The following is a 19,536-nucleotide window of genomic DNA, read 5'->3' on the forward strand; positions in this document are numbered from 1 at the left end:
AGATCTACACGGCGCTACATCCCAGAAGACGGCATTCTTCATAGTCACCACCGTGAAAACCTCAAATCTTACACAATGTTTTCAGTGGCTCTCACTTAATAGGTTACGCAATTATATTAAGTTTCCAAGAATTCGGAGTTTTTTTTTGCAAACATCGTAAGTATACTCGTAAAGATGTAAGACAGCCGATCTTATGTTTAGCTATAGCTTTGTTTTATTGCTAGTGGGGTGGGACTAAGTCCCTTGTACTGAGGCCAGTTGTACCAGCCCCAGATGATAGGTGAGGGTACTTGTGGAGCAATTGGTGGAATGAAGATTGGCAGGGGAAACCGAAGTGCTCGGAGAAAACCTGCCCCAGCGCCACTTTGTTCACCACAAATCCCACTTGACCAGACCCGGGATCGAAACCGGGCCGCCGCGGTGGGAAGCCAGCGACTAACCGCTTGAGCTATGGCGCGGCCTTACCTATAGCTTAGTTTAGTGTATCGATTTTTATCACTTGGGCTGTGTGAATTGTAACTCAAAAAGAAAGGAAGAGGAATAAGAAAACAAGAATAAAAAATTAAAAAACTGAATTTTATCAGTTTAAGTATATTGAAATTTCACCTGTTTTTCTTGAAGATGCTTGGCAAGCAAGAGTAATGTTCAGTACGCACTTTTGAGTCCTTAAAAATAAAGAAAAAGAAAGAATATTACTTGTACCAGCTGTAGTAAAATGCACTATGGAAGTGTTTGAAATGCAGGGGCATATGGACACGAAGCAATGTGTGACCGCAACCTCGTCTCATGAGCCGCAGTGCTCCTTTGGAAGCCCCTAACCGTGGGCCTTATAATATTCCCGTCGTCAGGAACGGTGAGGAATTTGACAGGCCCGGGCTGCACGTCTAGTTCCAACTACGCAACATCTGCCGAAGACAACGTTTGCAGCGCAGCCATGTTCACCCAGCATGCCCTGCCCACAAAGAATGGCACTGTCCGATGAAGTCATTCAGCGGATTTATAAATACATAAATCATTGACAGGCCTCTGGATAGCAGAACCACGCACCATTATATACCAAATAGCAGCAAAATTGTTTCACAGTTTCGCCCGAATATATTACCGCAAGACGAATTTGACTTATGGCTTATTTAACGGCGCTGTTAATACACAGACTGCATGGTGTCATGTAAGAATGGTTAGCGAAGATAGTAAAGAGTGTGAAAGGAAGCGATCGTGGACTAACTTGAGTTACTGTTCCATAATTCGTCTAGCGGGACTGAGGACAAACATGGAACACCTCAGAGTAGCCGGTTTTCAGGCTGACATTTGAACCCGGGGCCAAAACAAGTGCTAACCCATTCAACCACGACGTTCCATAGGGATGAAAGCTACTGCCTGTACTCGTGGGTAGTACCTTTTGATGAGTACTGGTGATCGGAATTAAGTTTCTTGCCTATTTTTCATACGGAAAAGGAGGAGGCGTTTGATAGCAAACAGTGTGTGTTTTCCCAAAACAAAATCTCTCACCACCGCCACCACTGTGTAACGTATTTACTGTCGCAGACATTGCAGAATATCTGACTCTAGTGGGTTTCGATTAACACGAATCCAACACGCTTATCCATCAACCAAAATGCATTTTATAAGTGGATTATATAAATGTACATTCCCTGAATAATCATCAATAAAAGATTTGCAGGACTAGGATACTCTGCAGTAGGAATGTAGATTTCATGAGCTCTGTTCGGATTCCCCGTTTCATTCGATGAACCATTCCATAGTTATAAACCCCCATGTCCGAGGTGAGGCATCCCCTCTGTGGTAATTGCGTCGTACAGAGTTTGCCTCATACTGACGTAAGTGAGTATCACAAGCATGCAGCATGGGAAGGGTAGAAAACGTGTAGCTTTCATTCGAAATTGGAATGGAGATGTAAGTAGGTCTTTTAGTGGGTTTAGTTTTTCAAGAAAGAACATGAATCATGTAACAGCTATAGCTATAGCTGCTTCGTCTAACCTCACTGTTTCTGCTGTTTCTTTTTAAAGCGCAGTACAGTTTTAAACTTCTGTACTTCAAATCAAATTCGAGAATAGCGAGCCCGGAAATAGTAGACAACTGTACATAACTTTTAGCTAGGTAGGTCATATGTACACTAGGACTGGGCCTGTAAGGTATACCGTGTAAACAACAGGTTTTGAAGAATGCCGTCTTCTGGGATGTGGCCCCGTGTAGATCTTGTGTGAACCGACGTTTCGGGGAACATCGCCTCCATCTTCAGGGTAGAAAAATCCGCGAGCGAGGAACCAGCGTGAGCAGGTGGCTAGCAGACTTTCTTCTACCTGCACTCTCCCATTCTTTGCTACCTGCTCGCCTGGCTTTCCTACCTGATCTCTGCAGACCATACTCTCTCCTCTCGATTAATTTCCCTGTGGCCTGCTCTCCCTTCCACCCTCTGTTCTTATATAGCTGTTCTTTTTCGACAGGTGGCTCAGTCTGCAGCCACCTGCTCACGCATATTCCTCGCTCGCTGATTTTTCTACCCTGAAGATGGATGAGCTCCTCCGAAACGTCGGTTCACACAATATCTACACAGCGCCACCTCCTAGAAGACGACATTCTTCACAGTCACCGCTGTGAATACTTCAAATCCTACAACCGGTTTTGAGGTAACAGGAAACTAAGAGGTTTTGAATTGGAACGACTACGATGCGAATTCACCGAAGAAGGTGATAATTTAAGTAAGCCTAATTAGATTGCGAGCCGGTCACGGTAGCCGAGCGGTCTAAGGCATGTACTGTCTTCGCTCGCTTAGAAGGCGGGGTCATGGGTTCTAATCCCACGCAAGGCATGGCTATTTGGTATGTGTATATGTCTATTCTGTGTTTATGTTGTCCTGTGTTCAGGTAGCGGCCTTGTGACGGGCTGGTCACTCGTGCAAGGAGTCCTACCACATGTAAAATGGCCATGAAAATGAAAATCAGAGGCCACGGCCCAAAGGAGCTGCAGAGCCGGTAAAAAAAAAAAATGCGAATGTTTTTGCCCATTGTGCTGTTATATGAAGTTATATGAAGGCTGTTCTGTCAGTCATACAAAAACTGCTAACCGTCAATTACGTAATATGACACATGAACAAAATCTAAAGGTTTAGAACTCGGCACAGAGTCAATATTTGGTTTAAAGAGTGAAAATCACAACGTGCTTTGCGATCATCGGCGAAAAATTAAGAAAGCATTATGAATGTTTTAAAATTCTTGCAAGCACCCAAAATTCTTTCCCAGGGCACCAAGTTGCCCATGGGCATATGGTTGGCGATCTCTGATACAAATATTTAGTACACCCAAGAAGAATAGTGCGATGCAAAAGCTAGTAAAACCGCGTTTAATTTAAAAAGTAAATTTGTCAGTAGAGTGTAATGCCCCTTCCCAGGGCCCGAAGATGCCCACGTTCATAAGGTTGGCGATCTCTGGTGTAAACGTTCGATTCACCCAGGAAGATATAATTCATATAAAAATAATAAAACTTAGAAACGATTCCCTAATAGAAACCAGTCTACCCAGAGCTGGTTGACGCGTGATACGCATATTTTGTGCGCAGTACAATGTTCTTGCCACTCCGAGGCGCTGAATAGCCAATCAGTCCATGCTGCAGCGGATGCTCCAAGTACACATTCTGACCATGCCATGACTGCAAGAGTGGCTCAGTCTATACCCTGGGCAACAGGTTTTCATGGCACGTGTATATGAATGTGCACTGATAGGCTGAGAATGTTTGCAGCTTAAAATTACATGGAATAGTCATGACTGTCTATGGCAGGAGACCGTTCAGAGGCCTGCAACAGAAGCAGGATCATCCCTCGTCCCAACAGCATTTGACGAAGTTGGCAGACGCATGGCTGCACCGGTCTCACTGCAATCGCTTCTGCCACTTCTGCTGCCTATAGAAATTCTGGGAGCTGTTGCAAGATCTGCTGCATTAATCCTCAGTCCAGACACCAACGTTAGGAGAACTGTGAATATCCGAAACATGCAGAGATATTTATTTTCTGGAATAGGATACTGAACTGAATGGCAGAAACCTAAAAAAAAAAAAAAAACTTTGTGGCCTGTAGTCCGCAAGCGAACTATACCGACCGAGCGACCGTCGCTTGTCGGAGAAGTTTAGTGCCAACTTTTGCGGGTATAGGGTGTCACGTGGTCAGCGCAACGAATCCCCACGGCCGTTAATCTCGGGTTTCTAAACCGGAGCCATCATTTCCTTGAAATAGCTCCTCAGTTATCCTCACGAGGCTGAGTGGACCCCGTTCCAGACCCACTACTTCTCAGGAAATCTAGTAGCGCCGGGAATCGAACCCGGGACCTCTGGATCTGTAGGCAGGAACTCTGATCACTAGACCACAGACAAACCATCTCCCGACTTTAATTTGCCCTTAATATCTTCCTGAATGCAATTTCGATTTCTTGTTATCGTTTCCATGTATTTTAATTCTTCATAAATCCGATAGACATTATAATTAACCCTAATATGACTTTATTCTAAATTTTAATAATAAGGCAATGCTGAGTTAAATCTTGTAAAGCAGCTGTTCCGAAGTGGGAGCCCCCCCCCCGTGGAGCCATGAAGCTGTTACCAGTGAGCTGGAAACAATGGACCGATAAAATGGCGCTTAATTCGTTTTGAACCTAAACGGTGACATTAAATTACAAACATGCCTACAGTTTATTAGAGAAAATACTTCCTATATAATATTAAGGTGCATCACTAATAATATGTTTCAGACTGCTTAATCACATTTTATGTCAGTTGTGTATACCTCGGTCGGTATAGTTCGCATGCGGACTAAAACCACGGAGTTTGTTTTTGTTTTGTTTTGTGTATATTGAGGGGTCTCACACTTGCTTCATTCTAGACGTGAGGATAGCCCCTAGAGAGTCAGAACACGTAAATCAAGGTAAAGCTATCCCTGTAACAGGCTGTGAAGGCCCATACGATTTTGAGGCGTCGAGGTTCCCACATTTTCTAGAAAATCGGCGGCGAGGTTGTCAGCCTTACGCGCCGGCCGCCCTGTACCCCCGGGAAGATTCCTGGTACTCATTTCTGTTAGCGGCTGAGTCGATCTCAGGGCCATAGTGCGGCTGAAAATTGTAGTGACCTCATCGGGATTCGAACCTGCAGCCTTCCGGCTTGTAGCATAGTTCCTCAACCAACTACTCTATCGCGTGCCACCGTCAATACGTGTAAGGCAAGATAATAACAAAGAGGGACAAATAAACTGACAATATATATATATATATGTATATTCAGTAGCTGAATTTACTTACAATCATTGAACACCTAGTGATGGTTGCATATGTTAGGAATTACATTCACCACGGTTGTTTACTAAAGCTCCCTTTTCTAAATCCCGTTTGTCAGACATGTTTGGGAGAAAGAGAATTGAATACAAACCAGACATAAACAGAGGGTACCGCTATCCAGAGCTTCACTCTCACAGTGATTTTTAAACCGAGCTCTCTAGCCCAAACAGACTTTGTATAATCAATTACACATTGAGAGGGTAGGGCTAAGACACTCATAATTTTCTTTATTAAAGGCAGCTACCTTAATTTTACGGCGTTCTAAAGTTCACCAATAATTCATTTCTTTATTTTGCAATTTCATAGTTTCAGGGAAGGCAGAAGTATTGAAGTTCAAAATAAAAGAATCTTTCTGTTTCTTTTTTCCAAAATAATTTACATTAACACAGGAAGAAGCAAGAAAGAAACAGATGGACACTCCTTCTGACTGAACTATAGGGCACTGTGTACTAAACACTGTGCAGTAGCTCACTGACTGAAGATCTTATAAGCATACTTTTCCCCTTAAGAAAAGAAAGTAAACTGAAAACGTTAGGAAGTGACAGCTGGAATTCCAGAGAGGCAGAGGCATATGGAAATTTTCTCTTCACCATCCTGTCTGTGCCCTCCCAGTCTCGTGCGGGGAGAGTTTTCCTCTGGCAGAAGCATATAGACATATCACCACCATTGAGCACTGATCCCACAGTATCCAAGCGTTAAATACCTCGGAATCCATAGTGATAGTAGACTCACTTGGAAAGACCACGTAATCAAAAAACGCAAACAGATAGACCTAAAAGCCAAGGAGCTAAACTGGTTAATTGGAAGAAGATCCAACCTATCCATAGAAAACAAAGTCCTGCTTTATAAGACAATAATCAAACCAATCTGGGCTTACGGAATTGAGCTCTGGGGTTGTGCCAGCAAATTAAATATATCAATAATCCAGAGAAGCCAATCAAAAATACTTCGAATTATAATAAATGCACCCTGGTATGTAAGCAACCAAACGTTACATACAGACCTAAATATACCATACATCAAGGACGTTATCAGAGGGAAAAGTACCTCACGCCACAACAAACTAGCAAATCACCCAAACGACATCCAACAGCCACTCGTTGAACCGCAGCACAATCGAAGACTCCGAAGAGTCTTAACCTGACCTAAAAGAAAACTAATGAGGAACCTCCCACTGGGAAAGGGACTCACCACGTCATTAAAGAGCATCACAGCTCTTACGCCAGCAAACTAGCTTATAGAATTATAGATTCTAATTGCTTAATAAATAAATGAATATAAAAAATCATTGAGCACTGAGGTGGAAGTCTGCTTCTGAGTAAGGCTCCACTGTTTCATCCTTGAGAAATCTGTAATCTTAACATGAAAATCTTCGTTGCAATCATGCGATAACTGTTCTACTGACAATAATGAATCAGCCTTAGATAGATGTCATATTTATATTCTATGTAACACACTGTGGGAACTGCCCACATTCAAGCAAGTGTGACAACGCAAGCGTCATTGCCTAGCAACCGTTGTTTACAAAGCTCTAAACAAGTAGGCCGCTCCATAGCTCAAACGGTTAGTCGCTGGCTTCCCACCGCAGCGGCCCGGGTTCGATCCCGGGTCTGGTTAAGTGGGATTTGTGGCGGACAAAGTGGCGCTGGGGCAGATTTTCTCCGAGTACTTCGGTTTCCCCTGCCACTCTTCATTCCATCCATTGCTCCACAATCACCCTCACCCATCATCTGGGGCTGGTACAATAGGCCAGAAGTGGCTGCAGTACAAGGGACTTAAAAAAAGTTCCAAACAAACATTGTGGACACACTAATAATAATCTGTCCCTGACATTTCATATGTTTTGTGGCATGCGGTAGCATAATTGGTTGAGGCACTATGCTATAATCTGGAAGGTCTTGGGTTCGAGTCCTGTTGAGGTGGATTTTTTTCATTTTACCTAAGCCTTCCAGCGGCACTATGGCTCTAGGGTCGACTTAGCCTCTAACAGAAGTGAGTATCAGCAATCTTCCTTGGGCGTAAAGGACGGCCGCAACGTACAGCTGACAACCTTATCGCCATCTGTGAGTTGATCCTCTAGAGCAGGGGTCTCCAAACTTTTTGAAACGCGGGCCACATTAGGTAATTCAGCACTTTCAACGGGCCGGATAAAATGAGAAATTAATAACTCTAGGTATATGAGTTTTATTGAAAGCACAGAATTTCATAAACTAAATACAAAGTACGCCAGAATAAATTATCGTATATTAATGACAACAGACAATAGCAGGAAATGCTCATATTTTCATCACAAATTATAATAAAACAATGTGAATGATGGAACTCTTTTTGCATTCTTAAAATCTGATTAAATTGAGGTGATGATGATCTGTTACAATTACACTGCACCACTGCAAGAAGTCTTGTGCACAAGACGGCTAGTAACGAACTGCTCACGCTACCTACATTGCCACGAAGTGACACTGCCGATCGAGGCCGAACAAGTACGAAGAAATACCGCGCAGAATACGGTCCAGAATTAGTAAAATTGTGAATAATATTAATATTAACATAATATGGAATATCGATGTATTTTAAACACAATTTTAATTAATGAATTTGAAATCCATGAACAAGTTTTTTTTTACCAGTACTCGTTGGAAAATTAGTTCAACTGGCGCATTTCTGCACAATTCTTTCGCGGGCCGTAGTATGGAGACCCTTGTTCTAGAGTAAATATGTAAGCCTCGATGTCCCGCAACCCTATGTGTCTTCACAGCCTGTTACAAGGATAGCTTTAATTTTCTTACCTTGATTCATCATTGTGGAGTTGGAAAATGCAATATTGTGGTTACCAGTTTGCTTTTCTTCTTCTTCTTCTTCTTCTTCTTCTTCTTCTTCTTCTTCTTCTTCTTCTTCTTCTTCTCCTCCTCCTCCTCCTCCTTCTTCTTCTTCTTCTTCTTCATCATATGGAACTTGGATTGTATGTGGTCTTTCAAATGAAATTATAGTCCGTATACTTAGTCACATTGCATTGGAACAGGGCTTAATAAATGTGGTTGAAAAACTGCCCAAAAAATTAGATGTTGTTAGAGTCTGAAGGTTTTACTCAGCTGTAGGCAAAATGTTGTAAAAGAAATGGATACCATAATCTATGAGCACTCATGGTAGATGAAATCTAAAAAGACAATCTGTCTGTAAACAGACTACCAGAATTGCATGTTAAGAAGTGCTCATAGGAGAGATTTTTAAATGCATTAGTTATGTCCCATTTCAAGTGTTTGTATGGAATGCAGTCGTAGTCATGGAAAATATTTCGCCTTTGTACACAAAATAGTCCTATGAATCTAATACGGATTTGAAAGACATGAGAGTCTGAATTTTACCGTAATTTCAGAGCAAGCAAAGTCCAGTAGAAGAGCTTCTTCGCCAAGCAGACCAACTGATCTCTACACAGAAACCTCGGGCTGAAGTTTATGCTGCGATGGCTGAATCTCTAGGTCTGGCTTGGAAAGATGTGAACTCACATTTGGAACAAAGAAAACTCATCCTTGATCTCAATGTTGCATATCAGAGGTAAATGGTGTCTTTGTGATTGGTTGCTAACTCTAATATGTTATGTGCAATACCATGGTTTACCTCATCATTCAGCAACATTCTTTTAAGATTCACAACTACAAGGGCTGAATATTACTGCTAGGTTGTCTGACCGGTCTGAGAAAGTAAACTTGAATCAGCATGTGGGCAACACGGAAAACATGAATCAGTTTTGCCTCACTAACAGGGCGTGCCCTATAATATTATGGTGTCTCTGAGGTAGCAGTGACCCAGAATTTCCAGAAACAAATTTCCTGCACCAAGCATGTAGGGCCTACTATAAATATATTAAGCCCTCAGGACTGGGAATTATGAATTTGGATTTCTTGGGAAAGGAAAAGCTATCGCATTAAGCATTGGCTAATAATGAAATGTTTAGAGTTTTAGAAATGTTATTGTCTATAGTGTCTGTGCTAAAGCCTCAAATGAATGTTTGCAAGAGGGTTTGTCTATTGAACCTTGTTAGAAATAAATTCAGATCATCAACGCAAGATGAATGTTAAGTGACTTGCTGATGATCAAACTGAATAGCCCAGTTGTGGACCAGTACCAAAATAGAAAGGCCTATGCAGGGCCACAAGAAATCACATGATAAGTAGTGGGAGTGGATGGTATATTTGTTTGTCATTTTCATTAATATTATCTTGTGTGACTCAAATTTGCCTAACGTTCTTGTCTGTGATTTTTGTATATTAAATATAATTTTATAACATGTATTAAGCGGCCTCTGTAGTCTAGAGGTAACGTTCCCACCTCATGACTCGTAGTACGCGGGTTGAAATACCCAGTGGAGGTCGTTGAATTTTTAAGGGCGGAAAAATTCAGGGAACAAGTCCTCCGGGAGGGATTTTAAGCCATGGGTCCCATGTCGTAGCTTTACGGCATGCAAAAGAACCGCATACCTCCAAAGGAGGTCACTGAGCAAAATTGCGGACGTTTGCCGCCCAACAGCAGTCACTAATACCTCTGGTAGATGGGGGAAGCATTATAGATACTTCTCAGCTAGTAGAGCCGGTCTCGCTGGCTGGGTGGGACTGATGGTAAGCACCAATACCGGTAGGATATAGAGGCTGGTAGAAATCATAGAGGGAAGCACAGTGGACCACTACAGGTCTAAGTGCATGGGGAAACCCACCCTTTCTAATAACTAACAACTATCTAACATGTATTAGTGTCCTGTTAGATTATTTTGTTTATTTCATTTTACTTTACTTTACTCTTTATCTTATTTTACCATTCCATGCTTTTAGAACATAAAATCATGAGATCAAAAAGTCTTCCTTTATCCAAAGTTTTGGGGTTGACTTCTAGATCCAAAGGAAATTGTCAAGTCCTGGTTATAATATTCACAGTGTGATGTCCCATTGTATGAAAATAGTGATTTCATTTAAGGAAGTTGTATTTATTTTAAAACACTCATACTCATAAAGGTAAGTGTCCCTTGGTTTTCATTTTTGTCATCATTGCCAGTATTAGGCCCAGCAGACCTTATACAAGCAGCCAATTATTATTTTAGAAGGAAAGTTTCCAGTATGCAGATGTAGAAAGGGGAATGGTATTTTCTGTCAAAATGGATAAGCTGAAAGTTCGAAAATTGTATCCTTATTTTATCCATGTTCCATTTTTTGCAACGTTTTTTTGGTGGGTGAAATTGCTAAGGAAAGGTCTTGGTATGCTGTACCTGTGTATACTTCCAGAAGGAAAATCTTTGTTATGAGTATTACTTTTCATATCTTTCCATATTTTCTGAAATTCTACTAAGTAGTTGTCTTTACAGTAGTCATTAATTTTTCATTTGTTAGGGAATCCTGTTAGAACACATTTTAACATGTCTTTCTACAGTGCTGTAGTCTATTCACGAAGTTTGTAATTCTCTTGTGTTACTGCAGAGGAAAGTCTTAAAACTTATTTCTGATTGTAATTGACATAACCTAATTATCGTACTGCACAGGCGAGCTGAGGACTGTGTTGATAGAATGAGAGCATTGGAGATTGCTTGTCAGGACCCTGCCTTGCCAGTGGAGATAGATGCTGTGAAGCAGCTACTCACAAAACTGCATGATTTGAAAAGACTGATGCTTGAATCTCTGATGGCTTCATTGCAAGATGGCAAGCTACTTCTGGAAAAGCTGAGGGAACTATCCACTGAGGGAACACTGGATTCTAGGCCGGACCATATTAAGACATCTGCAGAACAAGGTAGACACCTGAGTGAATCCTCATACAACATGAGAATCAAGCAATTTCAAGGCTACTGTATTCATCTAACCTTAATATTTATACCATGTGCTGTATGTTAAATTCCACAGTAATTATTCATTTAAAGTTTTGTTTTCTTTTTCTGGAAGTTTACTTGTATGTTACTTGTACTCATATTTAGTTATAGCTTGTTTCATATGTCACTGATGCTGATTAAAATTTTTTGAAACATATCTTGATTGAATTGAAACTTGACTGGATAAAAATACAGCGCTACTTGAAGCTTTGTGTTTTTGTGAAGTTTTGTTTGAGAGGAGTCCAGCTTCTCTGTTCAGATTGGGAATTATATATGAATATGCTTGTAGATAGAGCAGAGTAATAGTGCTTCAAAAGTTGTTATTGAAAAACAATGGATTCAACCCTGACTATTATATTTGTCTTTCAGCTGTGTCTCAGGTTGAACACTGGTTAGAAAATCTTCATGACCGTCGAAAACTGCTGGAGATTGCTTGGCAAAGTCGTAAAACACACCTGGAACAGTGTCTGGCTCTGGCATTGCTTGCCAGTGATTTAAAAGGACTGGAAGAAATACTGATAATTCGTAAGGAAGCTGTAACAAGTGTTAGTGATCAGCTGGGTAATTCATCAGCCAGTGCTGAGCTTTTACTGCATGAACATAAGAAGCTGTTACCAGAAGCAAAGGTAAATGCAGTAATTTCTTTGTAGTTAGCTGAATGTTAGGTTCATATACATCAACATATGAAATTATCATATATTTAAAATGTGCACAAATACTCTTCTTATCATAGCGTGTGGAGATCTTGTGTTTAGTGACATGCATGTTCATGTGGTTATGGTTCTGTAATGAAACTTCCCAAGGACACATGCATGGGAAGCTCATATCGCCCATAATCTCTCAGAAAAGGGAACCATAGCCTTGAGCTCTGCCACTGAGTCTGGTATATTTGGAAATAGTTTTTTAATGCATCTCCAAAGAGAGATGTTAAAGGAACTAATATGCTGGCTGTTGGATGGCCAGATTTCTCCATATGCATGATGATTAGGATACTGTCCAGAAATCACTTGTGGGGTCAAAGGATTCATGACAATATTCACTGTAAATTTTGTAGACCCAGTCTGCATTATGTGTTTTTCAGTAAACCAGCTGCAGCAAGTTGAGTCATAGAACTATCATACATTATGTACAGGTACTGTCAGAATTCACAGTCTTGTCAAAAGAAAGTGGTTTGATTAGCCCATGATTTGGTATGACAGCCACTCTGTAATCTTGGATGCGTAGTGAACATTTTCAGTGAATACATGCAAATTTCCCACAGCCTAGGGATGTTTATATTGTTCTTTGTTAATGATTTTGTTTGCCTTATCTGAAAACCACATGTTTTGTGCTCTTTGGTGTTTAATCCTGGCTGGGAAACCAAGTATGTTGCCGATCAGGAACACTACACTTAATCTGCATGGGTACATGTGCAAATCTCAGCATAGGATCAACTGAATGAATGTCTACACATCACTAAATCTGTTGTCACATTCCTACTTGATTTTCCCAGGCTTCATCACAGTCAAACTCTGACAGAACTGATGTTCTAGGTCAGTGTTTCTCAACAACTGAGCCCTCGTCTTATAAAAAAGTATTTAGTGGGCCGTGGTCTCACAGAGGTTGAGAACCGCTGTTCTAAGTAGTACACACCTTGCAGAATGAGGTATTCTGTTATGTCTTCAAGCTGTAATATGTAGACACTTTTGAACAGAATTTGTCAGAGAGTAAATAGAATGTTGTGATTCAGAAAATATGGTTCTTGCAGCTATGTACCTACCTGGAAACCATATTCATATGTACTAAACGGGTTATACTGATCTAAAACTGACCTAACATAACTCACTCACTCACAGAGCTGATCCCTTCTTGAGAAGCCGCCAATTGTGCAGCTACTTAAGAACTTCCCAGCATTTTATGGAACCCAAAGGCTCATTACCACGCTCACAAGAGCCCTCCACTGATCCTTATCCTCAGCCAGATCGATCCAGTCCATACCATCCCATCTTAGCTCTCTAAGAACCATTTTAATATTGTCCACCCACCTACGTCATGGTCTTCCTAGTAGTTTCTTTCCTTCTGACTTTCACACCAATATGGTACATGCATTCCCTTCACCCCCATTTGTCTTACATACCCTCCCCGTCTCATCCTCCTTGACTTGATCATTCTCATTATAGTTGGAGAAGAGTACACATTATGCAGCTCCTCATTATGTAGTTTTCTCCAACCTCCCATCACTTCATCTCTCTTTGATCCAAATATTCTCCTTAGCTACCTGTTCTCAAACACCCTCAGTCTTATGTTCCTTCCTTAATGTCAGAGACCAAGTTTCATGCCCATATGGAACCAGACCTAACATAAACTAATTTTAAATAATATAATATCTTCTGTAGTGGATGCAGTGGCTATTCTGCCATATTTTTGTCGCCTGTAGAAGACTGGTGGCCCGTAGTAATGTGGTAATGGTATTATCAGAGTATTATAGTACAAGTTACAGCTTTGTTCAACCTTCTTCAACCAAGTCAAACTTTACTAACCATTATGTTGACTGAATAAGTTGCTTGTTTTGTTTTGCCAAATTTAAATGTGCATTTTTGGTAAATATGAAGTGTGACTTCCATTTCTTTAAGCTTGATTGACTTTTGCTGTTATTAGTCTGCTACAAAGGTCTGCAGTAAGTGTTGCAAAGCATATAGTTCTTATCAAGTAACCTTGAATGCAAAGTTCATTTTTTTTTCTTCTTTTCCATTCATAATGGACAGGGCTATGAATATCATCAGAATCGTTAGCACTGCACAAACCAGGAGGTTCAACTCCACAGTGTTGCTTCTTATTTGTTAAGTATTCTTAGGATTGTGCATAGTTATGGCTACTGCCTGTATAAGGTCTGTATAAAGGTGCGGCCACACAGCGCTATGTACGCGACACCAATGTGACTGGCCACACAGACTTCCGTATGCTATGTACGCTATGTTCGCTATCTTAGCTGCGTGTTTGATTCTGGGCTATATTTTTAAAACGTCGCTCTGGACGGGCATGTGCACTGGGCTCACTTCCAGGTGTAAGTTGCGTGCCTCAGTAATTTCCCCACTCTAATTACAACATGTGTTACGTATCATTCAGTGCAGTATTCACTTAGATGAAAATGACACTGGAGGAATTAATTGAAGAAGTAAGGGAGTATCCATGTTTGTGGAACAAAGGGTTAGAAGAATATCAGAACCAGAACATGCGGGATAATGCCTGGTACATGATTTCTGGAGAATTGAATACACCAGGTAATGTACAAACATTGTTCTTTTATCTATAAGTGGAGAACTTAAAATATTTTCGTCAACCCCATTCATTCGGAAATATTCTTTAAATTTAACTTCATCTTCACGTAACTGCTTTATCAGATGATGAAATTCACCAGACTTTGTTCTTCTTAAGTTCACGCCATGCACCCACTTCCTTTTGTGTTTACACAAGGAAAGTAACAGCAAAAGCTCATCGTCGGAATCATCGCTGCCCCCCCCAGAGCACACTATCGGCCAACATCTCCTTCAAGACTGAGCAGTTTCGTACCAAACATAGCTTTCTGTGTGGCCACGCGGTGCAGTGAACATAGCATACATAGCGAACATAGCATAGCGCTCTGTGCGGCCGCACCTTAAAGCCTGTACAGTATTAGACAGGCTGTTACTGGTATGAGGATAGGTAACATCTTCATCACACTCTCCTGTCATGGACAAGTACTGTTCTGGTATTTTCCCATCTGAATGACCCAATAATAGCAGCAGTAGCATCTGATGTCTGTCGAAGTGTGACCTGACTACCTGATTTATACTTTCTGTAATTTTGTCAAGCAGTTCATTTAAACGCCATTTGGAGACTGAGTGAAAGATTGTGGACTCATAGATTTTATGTAAATAACTTGTGTGGGATAAGCAGCAGGCACTGGCAGCAACTGATTTGCATCCAGCCTAGAAACTGACTCTGTTACATGTGTTCTTTGTGATTTTCCTCAGTCACTGCAGTTAAATTCCTTAATAGTAATCTAATACAAATGCTAGCTGATTTCACTAATATCACTTCAAATTTACTGGTTATGACTCGTTGCAGTGCTTAAAACCCCTAGAATGCTTATAACATTTGAAGTGTCATATGAATCACCCCAAATGATAAAGGGCATAAACTGAACCGTTGGTACAGTACTAAATATCCCTTCAGCCATCCCAATAAATAAATTAATCAGGCTTTGAAAATGTAATGTCTACAACGAAGGAAAACATCTGCTTTCAATATGTCATGTGTTTATGGCTTTGTGGCTAATAATACAGGGTTTTGGATTGGATTTATTAGCACCTTCTTGTACAATCACTCATAATCGCAATCAGTTACAATACCTCACAGTGAATCTTCAGCTGAACCCTTCTTCCTTGACTGCCGAGGACTCGCTCCATTCTCGTCTTCTTTTCTAGTCTTTCTTCCACTGTGACTGACTTGGCTTGAGTGACTTACTTCTTGGTTCACCATTCTACTGCAACTGCTGTGAACTATGGCTGACTTACGAATGAATTATGAATGATTGCTTTTTTATCTGAATGGCCACTTATGTAGTCTAGCAGTATACTAGGAGATGTTTGTTGCATGCTCATATCCATGGACATGTTTCTTGCTTCTGCAGCAATGACCTGGTTTCTAAGAGTCTACACCTTCCATTCGCGTATCTATCGACACACTTACTGTTTTCACATGAATGAGCTGGTTTGTGTCCAAAAATTATATTTCCATGGAAACATGTTTGCCCACTTTTGTCCTAGAAACGCCTATATATCACAGTATTTTCATGATGCATTACTGCAGCATGATTAGTTATCACTGCTTTGTGAAGAAATAGGGACAGAAGTTGGGAAAGAATGGATAACATCTGTGTTTAGGTCACAATTTCTAAATCTCACTATCATCAGATGATTAGAGTGTATAATTCATATCAGTTTATTACTGTTTTGTGTGCTTGAAACTGACGTTATATCGATATACTCAATTTTTAGGAGCTGCAAGATCGAGCCCTTAAGGTAACGAAGGCAACAGAGCAACTGGTAGCATCAGGACACTTTGCAGCAGAACAAGCCACTGCCCAAGCCTACAGTGTTCTGAACTTGAGTACTGAATATTTGGATGCGCTTGAACAGAGGGAATTACTGTTAACTCGTGCCATTGGATTCTTCCGCTCTGCTCACACTGTAAGTTGAAATATTTAGATTGTTGGACTAGAACAGTAAAGGAAGTAAATTTAAGTTGTTAGCTTTACATTATCTGAAGCACAATAGACCACTGTAGTTCATGGTGCAAGGGCCGAGAAGGCCTACCCCTCATACATTCATTCATTACATTATCTGGCTCAGGATAGGTACCAGTGGAAGTCTCTTGTGAACATGGTTATGAATCTTCAGGTTCCATAAAATGCTGGGAAGTTCTTTAGTAGCTGCACAGTTGGCTGCTTCTCAAGAAGGGTTCAGCTCCATTAGTGAATGAGCTTTAAATATCATTATCTGGATATAAGTTCTTCTCACACAGTTTTAACAACTAACATATACTTTATGAGTTCCTTGTGAATGAGGTACCAGATGGTTAATATAGTAGTAATGCTTTTATCTTAGGCACTGACGAAACTGGATCAGCTCGAAGTCCAGTTAACAACGACAAAGCTATCAGCTTCTTCACTACAGCTTATTCAACTCCATTCCCAAGTTTCAAAGTCATTAGATGAGATGACTTCAGCTCCCTTGCAGGAGGGCTACTCCCTCCTTGAAACTGTCTGTAGAGGGTCACCTGGAATAGAGGTAAATGTACACGTAGTTACTGTTTGGAACTGAGTCTCCAAGTAACCATCAACAATGTGTGCATGTGTGTGTATGTGTACTACTCGTATATACATATATATGTTGCAGTCAAAGACCACAGTCCAGTTGGTATGGCAACTAGGCTGTTCGCTGGACAACTGGTGTTTGGTTCCTGTGAAGGGCAAAGGGTTTTTCTCTTTTCCATAGCATCCATGCCAGCTGGTTCTCTGTTTCAAGGGCATTAAATTTACTTTTGTAGTAACATTGTTTACTCTAAGGAATTGGGAATCATGGTCTGAGAGGCCATTGACTATAGGAGTTTTACAAGAAGAACTTAACCTGTGGTGTTTGGGGTTATTGTGCCATAGAGGACGATAGATGTTTGTCAACTGGAAGAACATATTTCCACCTTTTCAGGGCATCATAACCCAGAAGACCACAATGCGAAAACATCCAGTAGTCTGGGAAAGCTATAGCTAGGTGACACACTCTGAAGATAGTTTGATCAGTCACCAAACTGAATTACTGTATATGAGAAAAGTGAATGGAAGAAAGAAAAAAATGTAGAGAGTATAAATGATCTTTGTAACCAGATGCTGATTTATTTGTTCAGGGAGTCAAGAACACTGTGGAGGAAATAGAAAACCGTAAAATCCATCTTGGTGAATTGTGTACAGCTCACAGGGAAGAGAATATACGCTTATCTCAGGCCTTCACTGCATTTCTTGAGAAACAAAATGAAGTGAGTTGTGGTAATGTAGAGTGTATTTTGCCATTTGAAATTCACCAGTTCAAGTAAATTGGTATAATCTGCCACTTCAGTAATTATTAAACCCACTTGCAGGATTAACACAGATATTCTCCAGTAAATTATTCATGTTACAGGAGAAAAGAGAACAGCTACAAGAAATAATATCTGAAGTTCACAGAATGGTAAAAATTGCAAACCGCCATAGGAAAATTATAGTCTTTGTATGTATATTTCATGTGTTTCTTTGATGCACACTTCTTGCAAGATTCAGTATTGGTCCTAGTTCATTTCATTTACAGAATGTTTCAGCACAGTAAAACAACTTTTAAGTTGTGTGTGCATTAATGATTAAATTCAGTAAAATTATTTGTAATTTGTTTTACAAGAAATGTGTCAGAAGTGGCTTCATCACCTTAAAATGCAAAAGGACATACATAAGAATTTGGACTCAGTGAACAGCATGATTCATTCAAGTTTGAAGTGAAAATTGTGTTGTTATACTCATTACTAGTAGTCGTGATATAATGCATGTCTGTGTTCATATTTTTGTGCAGAGGATAGTGTTGCGTTTTAATTGCATAACCTGTCTATTTTAATTGGAAGTCTGTAGAATGGACTTTTCATCTGTTGAAACTTATTTTTTATTATTTAATTTCTTTTGCCTCATCTGTTAAATTGTTTACAGTAAAAACAAGTAAAGGTATCCCTGTAACAGGCCGTGAAGGCCTATAGGGTTGTGAGATGTTGAGGTACCCACATTTTCTAGACAGTCGGCTCATAGATGGCAGTAAGGTTGTCAGCCTTACGCACTGACCGACCTTTACCCCCCAAGAATATTCCTATTCCTGGTACTCATTTCTGTTAAAGGCTGAGTCAACTCCAGGGCCATAGTGCGGCTGGAAGGATGAGGTAAATTAGAAAAAAAAGCCATCTCATCTGGATTCAATCCCACGACCTTCCAGCTTGTAGGATAGTACCTCGACCAACTATGCTACCGCATGCCCCCATTAAATTGTTTCAGACAATAAGATTCTGCTTGTGCTTCATTTCTGTCTTAGGAGTTATACATTTCTTGCTGCCACATCTAACACAACTGTAGGGTTCCTATTTTAATTTGGACTTTGTATTCAAGGTAGAGTTCTGAACATAACATAATTCGTTAGACTCAGGATTTATCAACTTATATAAATTTCCCAAATTTGTAAAGAAAGCCCAGTTGCTGTTATTGATTAAAATCTGAAGGACAATTATGAATTCTGATCCATGTGAAAAGGGGAATTTTGGAAGACCGATATAAATAAATTATCGTACAAAGATGATTGTAATGGTAACAGATGCCATTGGGCCTACCCTTGAAGTTGATGGTGAATTTCTGTTACTATAGTCCTACTACATTGTGTTTGGAGTTTTGCAAAATATAACATGAGCAGATGATCCACAGGAAACAGTAATTAACAAAATAAGATTGTGACACTGTTTTTAGGTACCACTACTTTTTAAAGAGGAGAATGTGTCATTCGCCATAGTTCAGATAACCAGCCTCCATTGAGACTTTCATAACTGAAATATAATGGAAACAGAAGACTTTGATTTCAGTACTTCTCATTTACAAATTAACATCATAGTTGCAACCTGAATTAAAAGATTGTTTATATTAGCAACTAATAATGTGACATGATGGTAGTTCCATTGTACCCAAACAAAACGGTGAATTTCTTACTAAATTCTGTTTTGCTAAAAGGAAGGTGTCAAACAACAGAGAAAGCATGGAACTGGAAATAATTTACT

At 40.2% G+C, this 19,536-nt stretch overlaps 1 protein-coding gene across 3 annotated transcripts in view; it reads left to right on the forward strand.

Annotated features, from left to right (window-relative positions):
* LOC111862210 (titin) overlaps positions 1–19,536 on the forward strand; it is a 261,060-nt gene that overhangs the window by 142,587 nt on the left and 98,937 nt on the right. For all 3 annotated transcript variants that reach the window (XM_023847418.2, XM_023847419.2, XM_023847420.2), the window contains 6 exons: positions 8,713–8,891; positions 10,864–11,111; positions 11,557–11,813; positions 16,206–16,397; positions 16,815–16,997; positions 17,611–17,739. In XM_023847418.2, coding sequence (XP_023703186.1) covers positions 8,713–8,891; positions 10,864–11,111; positions 11,557–11,813; positions 16,206–16,397; positions 16,815–16,997; positions 17,611–17,739 — 1,188 coding nt within the window. The remainder of the gene's footprint in view (positions 1–8,712; positions 8,892–10,863; positions 11,112–11,556; positions 11,814–16,205; positions 16,398–16,814; positions 16,998–17,610; positions 17,740–19,536) is intronic.

This window comes from Cryptotermes secundus, unplaced genomic scaffold, assembly GCF_002891405.2.
Source record: "Cryptotermes secundus unplaced genomic scaffold, Csec_1.0 scaffold1304, whole genome shotgun sequence".
NCBI lineage: Eukaryota > Metazoa > Arthropoda > Insecta > Blattodea > Kalotermitidae > Cryptotermes > Cryptotermes secundus.